The sequence below is a fragment of the Schistocerca cancellata genome, chromosome 2, assembly GCF_023864275.1.
Source record: "Schistocerca cancellata isolate TAMUIC-IGC-003103 chromosome 2, iqSchCanc2.1, whole genome shotgun sequence".
NCBI classification, from domain to species: Eukaryota; Metazoa; Arthropoda; class Insecta; order Orthoptera; family Acrididae; genus Schistocerca; species Schistocerca cancellata.
In genome coordinates, this window is record NC_064627.1 from 83,374,406 (window position 1) to 83,388,359 (window position 13,954).

A 13,954-nucleotide genomic window follows, 5' to 3' on the forward strand; every position below is an offset into this window, starting at 1 on the left:
AATGATTATTTTTTGTATTGATAGGAAAGTCAGGACTACCATCTCTAATGGGAATGTGGATAGTAAACCACTGTGAGTTTCAAACCACGCTACAATTCTTGACTCTTTTTGTTGGCATTATTCAGTGGGAGAATGAAGTCAGTCTGCTGTCCTTTCAAAAGCATATTTAATGTGCCCTTGGATATTTCAAAACACAACTGTAACATCGGCGCTTCAATTCACTATCAAACTAACTCTACTCTTGTTGTCAGCATGCCAGAAGTGTGTGTGGGGGGGAGGCGTATTTTAATGCATTTATTTGAAATTTGTGGGTTGTGATAGATAATAATTGAATAAATAATAATCCATAACAGATGTATCCAATTTTCCAGAATTGGGTCCATTGGCGTATTTGTCTTACTACTGTTACCTGTGGAATGACAACTTTTCATTTCTTTAGTATGAAAGTGAAGCTGAACTAATATTGTGAAACTGAACACAATAGAAAACGGTCAAATTTCAAGTTACTGCAGAAGAATGAAATATCGTATAACTGAAGTGTCTGAAGCCCCGTGAAACTGTCGACAAATGGTGCTGTTGTCTGTAGGAAAGTTGCAACACTAGAAGACTGTCTTTAATCAAGATGGTATTTTGGCTGTTTCATACTTCTTGCTTACCTTCGCTACTGTCAAGCACATCTCTTCTACTGGACAAGTGCTTATAGCTTTTAAGGTGTTGATTGCAGAGGCCATGTTTCCTTTTGCATCGAATGATCGTTCCTGTCATATACCTGAATATTGACTATCCTTCTGAAACTTTCCAATGTCTCCATGTAGTCCACATACACAACCAAGATTCTTTCATGGTCCTTAAAAGTGTTAAATGTTTAATGGTTAAATTTTACTTTGTGCAAAGTTCTAATAGGTATCTTCCTGTAACATTTCTTTGCCTCAGTTTCAATTCTCCTACTGGTTTTGTTTCACTTCTTTTTCCTAGTATCCACTCACCTATCACAATTAAATATTTGTCTCCCTTAACTAAAAGAGCAGTTGCTTTTGTCTTATACACTTTTTCACTCTTATCATTTTGTATTGAGTGTAAGAGGCATATTATGTTGTGCTGCTGTGTTGGATGTTGGCCTCGTGCCTGTCTTGGCACAGTACCATGTTCACTATGCTATTCATAGTAGCTCATCTGCATTCCTATGTTCTTAATTCATTATTAAACCTATTCATGCATCACAACCATTTGATTTTGTATTGATAACCCTTTACTCACCTTACCAGAAGCCTTCCTTTTCCTGCCACCTAACTTTTCTAATTCCTGCTGTATCTAACTTAAACCAATCCACACTGGACTCGCATTCAGGAGGACGACAATTCTAACCTGCGTCCGGCCATTCTGATTTAGGTTTTCCTCGATTTGCCTAAATCGCTTCGGGCAAATGCCGGGATGGTTCCTTTGAAAGGGCATGGCCGACTTCCTTCCTCATCCTTTTCTAATCTGATGGAACCGATGACTTCACTGTTTGGTCCCCTCCCCTGAATCAATCAACCATCACCCAATCTAAACCAATCAATTTCTCTTTTTAAGTTCTCTAAATTACCTACACTCACCTTTGTTTGTCAGTAGTGCAAATAAACTTAAAACAACAGGTCAAAGCACTTGGTAGACCAAGATTCAAATCAAGCAAATTATTTATAGGAAGGCTGAAGTAACAAATAAGCAACACAATGAAAAGAAAGTTATACAGATTAAGAATCTGGTCATTGAGCTAGTTTATGCTTTTTGTATTTAGGGCAGTTGAATGCAATGATTGGATTAAAAAAAAAGAGTACAAATACCCCTTTGATGGAAGGAGTGGGGTGGGGGGAGTGTTTCATGGTATAAGTGTCTTAGGTTGATTTCTTTTGGTCTTCTACAATCTACAAACATGTCACCTTAATACTGCACAAATCTATAACAAGTGAGTATTTGAATTGTTCACCTTATATAAGCACCTCATATTATATCATACATTGGAGAGTTGGGGTGTGAGAGACTGGGGTGATGCAGATCTGAACAGATTCCTTTGTTCACACCATAGCCATTTTGTTTAGTCTCACTGTCAATACAGTTGGTTCACTGTGAACCATTTCAAATATCATGTGTCATTATGAAACTTTAACATATGTTGCACAAAATCATACAATATAAAGTTGAGGATAGACCAAAAACGGTATGGAAAGGTTACGTTACTACTTACCACATGGAAGAGGCAACCATAATGAAAAATAGTACTGTAGAAGAAAGCTGAAATATTTCTAGTACTCTGTAATATATGTCGGCTACATCTACCACATAACATTTAACATTTTTGTTTCAAGTGATGAGTATTTGCTTCTGATCACATCCTTTCAATTTTCAGTGTGATGGGAAATTGTTAGCAACAGGATCATACGACGGTTATGCCCGTATCTGGACTACAGAAGGCCACCTAGCTAGTACACTGGGGCAGCACAAGGGGCCCATTTTTGCCCTGAAATGGAATAAGCGTGGAAACTACATACTAAGTGCAGGAGTTGACAAGGTAACAGTAAAACATTGTTGTATGTAACTTCTGTCCTCCTCTCCCTTGTCCTCTTTTGCAATTTGATCTATAATTGATAATTCCACCGTCACCAGCATCTTCCATGGATTGCTAGAATGCACGTTGTCTACAGTGACATGTAAGCTGTATGAAGCAGCCTTGTGTGCTTTACAAAACATACATTACAATGTGCATTGTATGAGGTATTGTTCTACAGCAAAGACTGGTGAAATACTGAAAGAATGAGTGCTTATCTACATCTATGCATTGTCTTTAAATTCCCTGTGAGAAGGTTGGGAAGAGAGAAAGACACTAACATTCAATTGATGATGGAGAGTCAGTTTGGGCTTGACAAAAGTTGAGAAGGAAATTGACCATGAGTTTGTTTATATATTAATCCTGACAATTGATGTAAGTGATTCAGGGGAATTGATGTAAGTGATTCAGGGGAATTGTAGGAAACTTAAATTTAGATGGCCAAGATGGGTATGGTTCTGCAAGCCAGATACATGAATAGTGTTGGGCACTGTCAGCAAGTGGGGCACTGTACGTGGATCAGAATAACAAAGTGATTGACTGTTGAGCACGGAAGGGGAGAGAATGATGTCAGTGTGCCATTACATGACTCCAGTAGCAGCAGCAGCAGCTGTGCAGTTCCGTACAGAATAGGCACATACCTTTCCCATAAACTTATAGTATTGAGCTCATTTATCAGGATCATAATAGTAGTATCACTTTCCTAAGTAATTTCACATTTTGCTTCCCACATTCTGTAAAATAAACATACCGCACTGAGGACATGAGATGTGACCAAATTCATTCTCTGATTTTTTCCTTGCTATGGTAGCTATTTTGTTGTTCTGATCCATATATAGGACAGTGAGCCATTCCTCCCAGCAAGGTAGTATCTTGTCAAGGTGAGATCTGTTTTACAGGTCTTGTCTTTGTCGCAACTGTTAGCATACATTATAGACAGTGGTCAAACTTTGAGGAGCAGTTTAGAAGGATGTAGCTTACAAGAAAGTCATTGGGAATCCTAGCCCAAGAATGATTAGTGGGGTTAGAAGCTTTGAATGTTAAGAATAGGTGTTGTAACAGGTCGTCACACTGGTTAAAATAATGCCCAAAATGACAAAATATAAGAAGCAATATACCTCTCATAACATCCTTAAATGTTTTTAACTGTTTTTAAAGGAACTTAGTAGCTTTAATGTTTTATACACAGATAGAATGACTCAGAACAATGAAAATACTGTAGGACATTCAGAACAAGCCTTTGCATTGGCTGGTGAGACATGTTCCATGATTACCTTTGCAGACAGGAGGACTCACCAATACATAATGCATGCAATATAATTCCCATCTGTAAACCGTATTTTAACTATATGTGTGTTATTTCAAATGGGAGATTTCCCAACACTTGCCATCAATTTTTTCTGAGTGCAATGCAAATGCTGCAAAAGTTTAAAATGTAGTTTTGTGTCAGCAGTCCTCCTCATGCTGTTTGAACTAATATTAATTTACAATGGAGTGAGTGGTTTATCCATTGTTTATCAAGTGATCAACCAGTCACATTAATCTGTAGTGCTGTTATATGTTTAATCTTTTTGTAATGTTCCCTTTTTTAAATATGAATTTTGTTTGTTACATATTAATGTATTTGGTTATGCAGGAAACTATATGCAACATGATGGTTCTAAGTTTACTCTAAAAGATTTTCAGAAATAGCTGCAACCAGTCGCTTTTTGTGAAGGTTCAGTTTTTATTACACCTGGACCGGTTTCAGGTCACCCAGCGACTCATCATTGGATGTTATCCAATTTTAATATCACAGGTCAACAAAAAAATTTTTTTGAGAAACTTTTTTTACTTAGACAGTAGATCTTATAGATTTTTTATGAGCTGAATCCAAATCTAGCCTTAGTTTTTTTGTACCACCCATATTTCTCGAGCTGTATGCTTTTTATTATATAGTATAAAAATCCTATGCTGTACGGTAAACAGGAATATTAATGAAACACTTTGTTACAACATAAGCATGGTTTGTATTTACAGTAAGCTACTTAAAACAATGATATGTATAAATAGAGGTTTCACTTGTCAGCTGGTATTGGTTTGTATTTTCTTTCTCCTTTTTCTTTGAAGCTTCGTGTGTACCTTTTTCTCCAATGAGATGCTTGCTGAACTTCTTGGTGAAGTGACAAACAGTAATCCCCCATCGTATTAGTGTTCCAGCAGCCTTGGTAGCGTTTTTCCACCACTTTAATGTCCTGGTGAAAACACTCTCCTTGTTCCTCTCTAACATCTCCCTTTATGTTCGGAAAGTAATCAACGTGACTGTTCAAAAAATGAACTTACAGGTTCATTAAACATCCTAAAGTTTTAAACTTCTTTAACATTGTAGCTGTAATTGAAACATATTCTGGGTCTTTTTGATGTACTAAGAACTTAGTAACGACTTGCTTGAATGATACCCATGCATCTTTCTTATTTAAGGTTATTGTGGATTCAAAGTTACCATCAAACATCAATTTTCTAATGTTAGGTCCGACAAAGACACCTTCTTTTAGTTTAGCTTCTGAAAGGTGTGGAAACTTTTGACAGGGATACTTAAAATATGGTCCATCTTTAGGCAAAGCTTTTACAAACTGTTTCATTAGGCCTGACTTTATGTGTAGAGGTGGTAGGAGTACATTTTTTGGATCTACAAGGTTTTTGTGTAGAATGTTCTTCTCAGCAGGTCTTAAAGACTCTCTCACAGGCCAGTTCTTTCTGCTCCAGTGATGATCCCTAGCCCTACTGTCCCATTCACACAAGAAACAAGGAAATTCGGTAAAGCCACCTTGTTGACCAAGGAGCATGCATATTACTTTTAGATCGCCACATATCATCCAACCATGAGCAAAAAGTTTTTCCATTGTTGGCCTGTGTAATCATTTTTAGCATTTTGGGGGTTATGTAACTTTGGTAAGACTACAGAAATTTTACTGCAGACAACAGCTCCCACGTGCTTTGCAAGATGTAGACAAATTGGAGAGTATGACAAAGATGTTGTTCAAAGAATTGCATTGGAGCAAGTTGTCTTTGGCTGACACTCACATTTTTTTTAAAAAATTTGTTCCAATGCAATTTGTTGAACACCAGTCTTTGTCATACTCTCTGATTTGTTTATATCTTGTAAAGCATATGGGAGTTGTCTTTAGCAAAATTTGTGTAGTCTTTTTTGGAGTCGCATTGAGGGCAGAAAATATAAATAATGATTAAATTACATTCATTATCACAACAGTAACTTGTATTCAGTATTATAAAATTAACATTCTCTTTTTTCAAAATCAATAAAACTAACATTCAAGATAATATTTCGTCTACAATTTTTGGTACTGAAATTACATTAAACACCTTAATTCTTGCTTACTATATTTTGATTATGATCTAGACATCAGTTATTAGTGTGCTGGCCACTTCATTTAATGATAAATGTTAAGATATGTGGGTATTTGGGGGTGCTGGTATAGGGGATGGAGATTTTGTGTGTGTGTGTGTGTTAGTGCTGAGTTAGCTTCAGAGTAACTGCTTAGTTTTTTCAAGGTTAAAAATTCCTTATATTTGTGAAAAGATTGGTTTTATAAGTCACCTTGTTCATTTAAGATGGTGTGTGGTTTTTATAATTATGGGTCTACATCTATGTGGATACTCTGCAAATCACATTTAAGTGCCTGGCAGAGGGTTCACCGAACCACTTTCACAATTCTCTATTATTCCAATCTCGTATAGCACGCAGAAAGAATGAACACCTGTATCTTTCTGTACGACCTCTGATTTCTCTTATTTTATCGTGGTGATCGTTCCGCCCTATGTAGGTCGGTGTCAACAAAATATTTTTGCATTCGGAGGAGAAAGTTGGTGATTAGAATTTCGTGAGAGGATTCCATCGCAACGAAAGATGCCTTTCTTTTATTGATTTCCAGCCCAAATCCTGTATCATTTCTGTGACACTCTCTCTCATATTTCGCAGTAATACAAAACGTGCTGCCTTTCTTTGAACTTTTTCGATGTACTCAGTCAGTCCTACCTGATATGGATCCCACACCATGCAGCAGTATTCTAAAAGAGGACGGACAAGCGTAGTGTAGGCAGTCTCCTTAGTAGGTTTGTTACATTTTCTAAGTGTCCTGCCTATAAAACGCAGCCTTTGGTTAGCCTTCCCCACAACATTTTCTATGTGTTCTTTCCAATTTAAGTTGTTCGTAATTGTAATACCTAGGTATTTAGTTGAATTTACAGCTGGGTGAAAATATCCACTCCCTTGTCTATGATATGAAGGATCTGTAGGTGTATTTTGTTGTGGTTCTTCAGTTTCTCGCAGCATATTTGTTGATTGAACAGTCCATGGGGGTACTGCTGCTCATAATGTCTAATGGGCGCTGTATTTTGGCGATCAGACATGTTACCGTCATCAGATGCACTGGTGAACTGAGCTCCTGAGGGTGCATGGCCGACCTATATTTCCTCCCACCGTAAGTCATTTCCTCACGGTCAGACATTTGATGAGAAGACTACCAACCTTTTCAAGCATGTCCTATCCTCTATATATTTTCTGTTTAATGGAATATACTGTGAGCAAACTCAGGGAGTTGCAGTGGGTGGCTCACTCTCGCCTGTTGTTTTGAATTTGCATGTGGAGTACTTCAAGGAAGAGGCCATGACATCATCCAAATGGAATACCACCTGCTTCTTCCATTATGTGGATGACTCATTCATCATCTAACCCCATGGAAGGGACAAACTCCCTAACATTTTTGTACATGTGAATCTATATATCGCAACATCAAATTCACTATGGAGACAGAAGAAGTTGGAAGACTACCATTCCTGGATGTCATGGTCAAAGGAAGAGCTAATAGAACCCTGGGCCATAGTATGTATTAGAAGAAAATGCACACTGATCTCCATTTGCATGTATGTAGCTGTTACGATGCTGTGCAGAGGAATGGGGTACTAAAAACACTAGTGCATAGGGCACACATCATATCAGATGAAAAGAGTTTGCCCCAAGGCTGAACACCTCAAAACTGTGTTCCGGAAAAAGGGATACTCAGAATGGCATATTAAGCGTGCTCTTTGCCCAACCACTACTGTTCAACCTGTGGAGATGGAAGGAAACACAGATGAAGAGAGAGCCACAGCCTTTATACTGTACACCTGCATGATATTGAGAAAGCCGATGCATACTGAAAAAGCACTGCATAACAACTGTCTTTTTCCCACCCAATAAAACATGGGCATTATTGGGAAGTGTCAAAGATGACCTCAGTTTGTGGAAGACCAGGGTGTATCAGATTCCTTGCCAATGTGGCAGCACATTTGTTGCACAAACAGTGCACACTGTCGAAGATTGATGCTGAGAACACCAGCGGCACACTTGACTAATGTACCCCAACAAGTCAGTGGTCACCGAGCACTATTTATCCGAGAATAGTGCAATGGAATGTGAATGTACCAGGATTTTAGTGCAGATTTCCAAATGCTGGGACAGTGTCTTTAGAGAAGCCATCGGAATTGGTACCAGCAGTAATCTTATCAGTTGGGACTGCCGCTATAACCAAAGCAATGCTCGGGAATTGGCACTGTGTCTAATTTAGATGACCCTTAGCGAACAATGATCTGACGATCCGATTACTCAGAGCAACTTTATCGATGCTACCAAAGACTCCGATACAAGAATCGCCCTGACTGCCGATGCGCACACTTGTATGTGATCCTCGGAGGGAATGGCTTATAGTGGGAGGGGATATAGGTCGGATGCACAGGCTCAAGATCTCAGTTTGTTAGCCCACCAGATGATGGCGATGTGTCTGGTCACTGAAATATTGTGATTGTTAGACACTGTGGACTGGTAGTACGCCCAGGGACTGTACAAGCATCATATTTTGCTGTTTGTCTTGTGAAAACTTACTTTGACTTCGTGTTATTTAAATGGCTTTCTGAGTTCATATGTGATATTGTCACTTAGAAGAAGGTGTAATTAGATGAATGATGAACACTAAGTTCACTTAATGAAGGTTTATTCAGCACTTGCGCATACAGAGCACGGAGCGAACTGCCTCCGGCCAGAACAGATGGAGTATATGTACAGTTACAGAACATTCCAGTACAATGATTCTTAACATTTGTGGATACTTCTAGAATGTACTTGAACCGAATATAGAAATTAAAATTTTACAGTTCAGGTGAGTTTTGAACTCACGACCCTCCATGCAACAGTCTAGTATCATAAACACTATACCATTCTTGAAGAATGGCAAGTAGCTTCTTCTGTTGTTCCTTCATGAATTCTGGTGATAGTTGAGCTAGAAGATATTGTCTTATAGTGGTAGCACTAATTTTGCCCACAGGCACAGTATGGGAGGTTTCTGTGACGCTCAGCTGTTCGGCAAGTAATGGCTCAGCATTTGCTACACATATGCGTATTGGAAGGATCTGCAGTTCTCGACAACAGTTAACTATTCACAATTCACCGAATCCGTTTTTAAATGAGATGATAGAGGTTGGGATGACCAAGTTATTCTTCAGTGTTATGCTTCTCTTACATTCCACTACAAGATCCATGGGTTAGTGCATTACATGGCACATGACAGTTACTTTTCTAGCGCTGACTGCAGGAATGATCACTTCATCCAGCACACATTGTCTACACACTTGGATGCGCACCTTCCTGTCCACAGTATCTCATCTCGTCTTGCATAATCTTCGAGTGACCACAATCTATAATTGCCTGAGAAACTTTCAAAAATTCCCATCAAAGAATGACATCATGACTACACTCTTGTAAGACGATGAATTCTAAGGGCTGTGTATGGCCACTAATACCCACACGAATGACACATCTTCCTGTACGTTTTATGTATTTCCCATTAGCCACCTTCAGCAGAGATGTTTTGTTGTCAATGAATGCTGTTTTCTGCAACTGGCGATGGTGCTTCTCCGAAATGACTGAATATGATGCTCCGGAGTCCACAAGAGCTTGGGCTGGTCGGTCATCCATGAGGATATGTACGTAGTTTCCTATAATTTTTGTAGTGATCGACGGAGGATTTTTTTCTTCGGCAGCCTCACCTTCAAGGAAGGTTGCACTCTTTTGTTTTCCAGGTTACGGCGGCTAGGTGGTCGGCTGGACCTTCTACACGGCGATGGAGACATTGATCCGTGTGTTGGGAAGCGTACTCTCCAGCAGCTAGCTTGCGGCAATGGTGACCTATGTCGTCCTGCACCCAAATCTTCTTGTTCATCTTCATCATCCCAGAGTTGGCATCGGCTAAGATCGGTCTGCTGTCGTCTGGCACAGGTGCCATCAAATATCTGCTGCCTTTCTTGACAATAGCTCACCACATGCCCCTGTCATCTGCAGTGGAAACATACTGTTTTGTTATCCTGGGTCCTCCAGACGACATTCTTCCTTGGTGCCCAAACAGGTTCCTCATGCCACATTGTAGAAATGTAGCTTTCCCTGGGTCTCAGCTTTTTCACCATTTTGAAGGGAAATGAAGGATGAGAGATTGGGTTCAATGTCTGTTCCACTTCCTCCCTTATGACCTCTTGAATTATCTCTGTTTTTTGCTCACCGTGCAATCCAAGTGCCACCTGAACTTCCTTTCTCCCTATCTGATGAAGAACACTTGTGAAATCAGTTCCTTCCTCCATCACAGACATTGATACAACGTTTGGAAGCCGTTCAAACTTCTTGCATGTAATTCTTTTTGGATGCAGTGTCTCGATATACAGGCACCATTTTATGAAGTCATCTGCTGTCGAAACCTCCTTCAGGAGTAGGGCTTTATCCGTGTACTCAGCAACACCCTTCATGAGATGTGCAACCTTATCTTCCTCCTTCATTCTAGGATCCACTATTTTACATAGCTCCAAGATGTCTTGAATGTAGGATACCGTCGTTTCTCCTGGATGCTGTGCCCTGCACTTTAATTAATCTTCAGCCTTGCACTTCTGTCATTGTGTGTCGCCGAAATACTTGCGCAGTTCCACCTGTAATACTTCCCAGCTTGTGAACTGCTCCTTGTTGTTCTCATACCATTGCTTGGCAGTGCCCTCCAAGTAGAAAAATAAATTAGCCAAATACACGGTGTCATCCCATTTGTTAAATTTGGCTATACGCTCACATACCTTGAGCCACTTGTTTAGATCTTGGCCATCATCACCAGAGAACCTGGAAGGATGTCTCATGTGGTGACACACAGTTGCTGTCATCGTAGCATCCTCTTCTTCTTCTTCTTCTGTCTCCAATGGATTGTGATCTGTTGAATATGGCCACGTGAACGGCGGCTCTGTTGTGGCCTGATGGGAGCCATTGTGTCATTGATAATGTGCGCTATCACAAGTTCCAATACACAGCGTCTCCACCAGCATGATGTCACGTAGAAGAAGGTGTAATTAGATGAATGATGAACACTAACTTCACTCAACGAAGGTTTATTCAGCACTTGCAAACATAAGAGCATGGAGCGAACTGCCTCCGGCCAGAACACATACAGCATATATACAGTTTCAGAACATTCCAGTTCAGTGATTCTTGACATTTGTGGATACTTCTAGAATGTACTAGAACTGAATATAGAAATTAAAATTTTACAGCTCAGGTAACTTTTGAACTCACGACCCTCCATGCAACAGTCTAGTATCATACATAACCTCTACACCGCAGTGACTGTGCTACTCAGCTTCTTCTGCACAATATTACCGTGGAAAGGCATAGAGACATATTTAGTTTCTTCTGCTACTGAGGACTGGTTTGCTGGTGCTGTTTGGCTCAAATTTTTATAACTAATTTGTCAGCTATGGATGGATCATAAGAATTGTTGATGGCTATTATTTTTAAAATATTTATTTCTTTAGACTTTGTAGTGGGTTCACCTTGAATTTTGTTTATATGTTTGAATGTTGATTTTAAGAATGCCAGTTTGTGTTTATGTGGATGGTATGTTATGTTGTCTCGAAATTTGGTAGAAAATTCGAAGAAATTCTGGTCGTATGTAAAGTACACAAGCGGCATGACGCAGTCAATACCTTCACTGCGCATTGCCGATGGTACTGTTACCGACGACTGTGCCCCTAAAGCGGAGTTATTGAACGCAGTTTTCTGAAATTCCTTCACCAGGGAAGACGAATGGAATATTCCAGAATTTGAAACACGAACAGCTGCTAGCATGAGTTTCTTAGAAGTAGATACCTTAGGGGTTGCGAAGCAACTCAAATCGCTTAATACGGGCAAGCCTTCAGGTCCAGATTGTATACCGATTAGGTTCCTTTCAGATTACGCTGATACAACCGCTCGCTCACCGATAGATCTGTACCTACAGATTGGAAAATTGCGCAGGTCGCACCAGTGTTTAAGAAGGGTAGTAGGAGTATTCCATTGAACTATAGACCTATATCACTGACGTCGGTTTGCAGTAGGGTTTTGGAGCATATACTGTATTCAAACATTATGAATCACCTCAAAGGGAACGATCTATTGATACGTAATCAGCATGGTTTCAGAAAACATTGTTCTTGTGCAACGCAGCTAGCTCTTTATTCGCACGAAGTAATGACCGCTATCGACAGGGGATCACAGGTTGATTCCGTATTTCTGGATTTCCGGAAAACTTTTGACACCGTTCCTCACAAGCGACTTCTAATCAAGCTGCGGGCCTATGGGGTATCGTCTCAGTTGTGTGACTGGATTTGTGATTTTCTGTCAGGAAGGTCGCAGTTCGTAGTAATAGACGGCAAATCATCGAGTAAAACTGAAGTGATATAAGGTGTTCCCCAGGGAAGCGTCCTGGGACCTCTGCTGTTCCTGATCTATATAAATGACCTGGGTGACAAGCTGAGCAGTTCTCTTAGGTTGTTCGCAGATGATGCTGTAATTTACTGTCTAGTAAGGTCATCCGAAGACCAGTATCAGTTGCAAAGCGATTTAGAAAAGATTGCTGTATGGTGTGGCAGGAGGCAGTTGATGCTAAATGACTAAAAGTGTGAGGTGATCCACATGAGTTCCAAAAGAAATCCGTTGGAATTAGATTACTCGATAAATAGTAAAATTCTCAAGGCTGTCAATTCAACTAAGTACCTGGGTGTTAAAACTACGAACAACTTCAGTTGGAAAGACCACATAGATAATACTGTGGGGAAGGCGAGCCAAAGGTTGCATTTCATTGGCAGGACACTTAGAAGATGCAACAAGTCCACTAAAGAGACAGCTTACACTACACTCGTTTGTCATCTGTTAGAATATTGCTGCGCGGTGTGGGATCCTTACCAGGTGGGATTGACGGAGGATATCGAAAGGGTGCAAAAAAGGGCAGCTCGTTTTGTATTATCACGTAATAGGGGAGAGAGTGTGGCAGATATGATACGCGAGTTGGGATGGAAGTCATTAAAGCAAAGACATTTATCGTCGCGGCGAGATCTATTTACGAAATTTCAGTCACCAACTTTCTCTTCCGAATGCAAAAATATTTTGTTGAGCCCAACCTACATGGGTAGGAATCATCATCAAAATAAAATAAGAGAAATCAGAGCTCGAACAGAAAGGTTTAGGTGTTCATTTTTCCCGCGCGCTGTTCGGGAGTGGAATGGTAGAGAGATAGTATGATTGTGGTTCGATAAACCCTCTGCCAAGCACTTAAATGTGAATTGCAGAGTAGTCATGTAGATGTAGATATGTTACACATTACATGTGATGTGGTGGATTTGCATTAATTTGGAGTTTGTGTTTGCTGTTGCACCATGTAGGCCCTAATTAATTTCATATTGTGTTAGGTGTAAACTGTTCTTTGCAACGTGTGTTATTGAGTTCCTCAGTTAAGCTCTGTATTTAAGAGGTTGTTGATGTGTTTGCTCCACAGACAACAATCATTTGGGATGCAGCATCAGGACAATGCACTCAGCAGTTTTCTTTCCACTCAGCTCCAGCCCTCGATGTGGATTGGCAAACAAACACAAGTTTTGCATCATGTAGTACAGATCAGTGTATACATGTGTGCAAACTGAATGTGGATAAACCTATTAAATCATTTCAGGGACACACTGTAAGTCTTACAATACAAAATTTTTTTATCATTGTGCATGTACAAAAGGAGTGTAGCAGAATGTCTGTATGGTTTTAAATGAATCATTGATGCATTTATTGGTAAGATTTTCATCAATTTATCCAGCATTTTATGCCTTTATATCTTGGAAATAATATACAGTATAGCAAACTTCTATTGTAAGTATTGTTCAGGGCTAGTTCTATATTATTATCTGTGTTTTTGTAGTTCTGTACTATGGTATCATCAAGGACACCTCTGTGTAAGAGGGTTTGGATATCCTCAGTTGCTGGTTTTAAGGGGAGACGGTGGCAGTCTT

General features: G+C 39.7%; 1 protein-coding gene across 1 annotated transcript in view; it reads left to right on the top strand.

The window, feature by feature from the left end:
* LOC126161355 (F-box-like/WD repeat-containing protein TBL1XR1) overlaps positions 1-13,954 on the top strand; it is a 132,834-nt gene that overhangs the window by 71,427 nt on the left and 47,453 nt on the right. The window contains exons 6-7 of the mRNA XM_049917123.1: positions 2,387-2,548; positions 13,453-13,635. Of these exons, the coding sequence (XP_049773080.1) occupies positions 2,387-2,548; positions 13,453-13,635 (345 nt within the window). The remainder of the gene's footprint in view (positions 1-2,386; positions 2,549-13,452; positions 13,636-13,954) is intronic.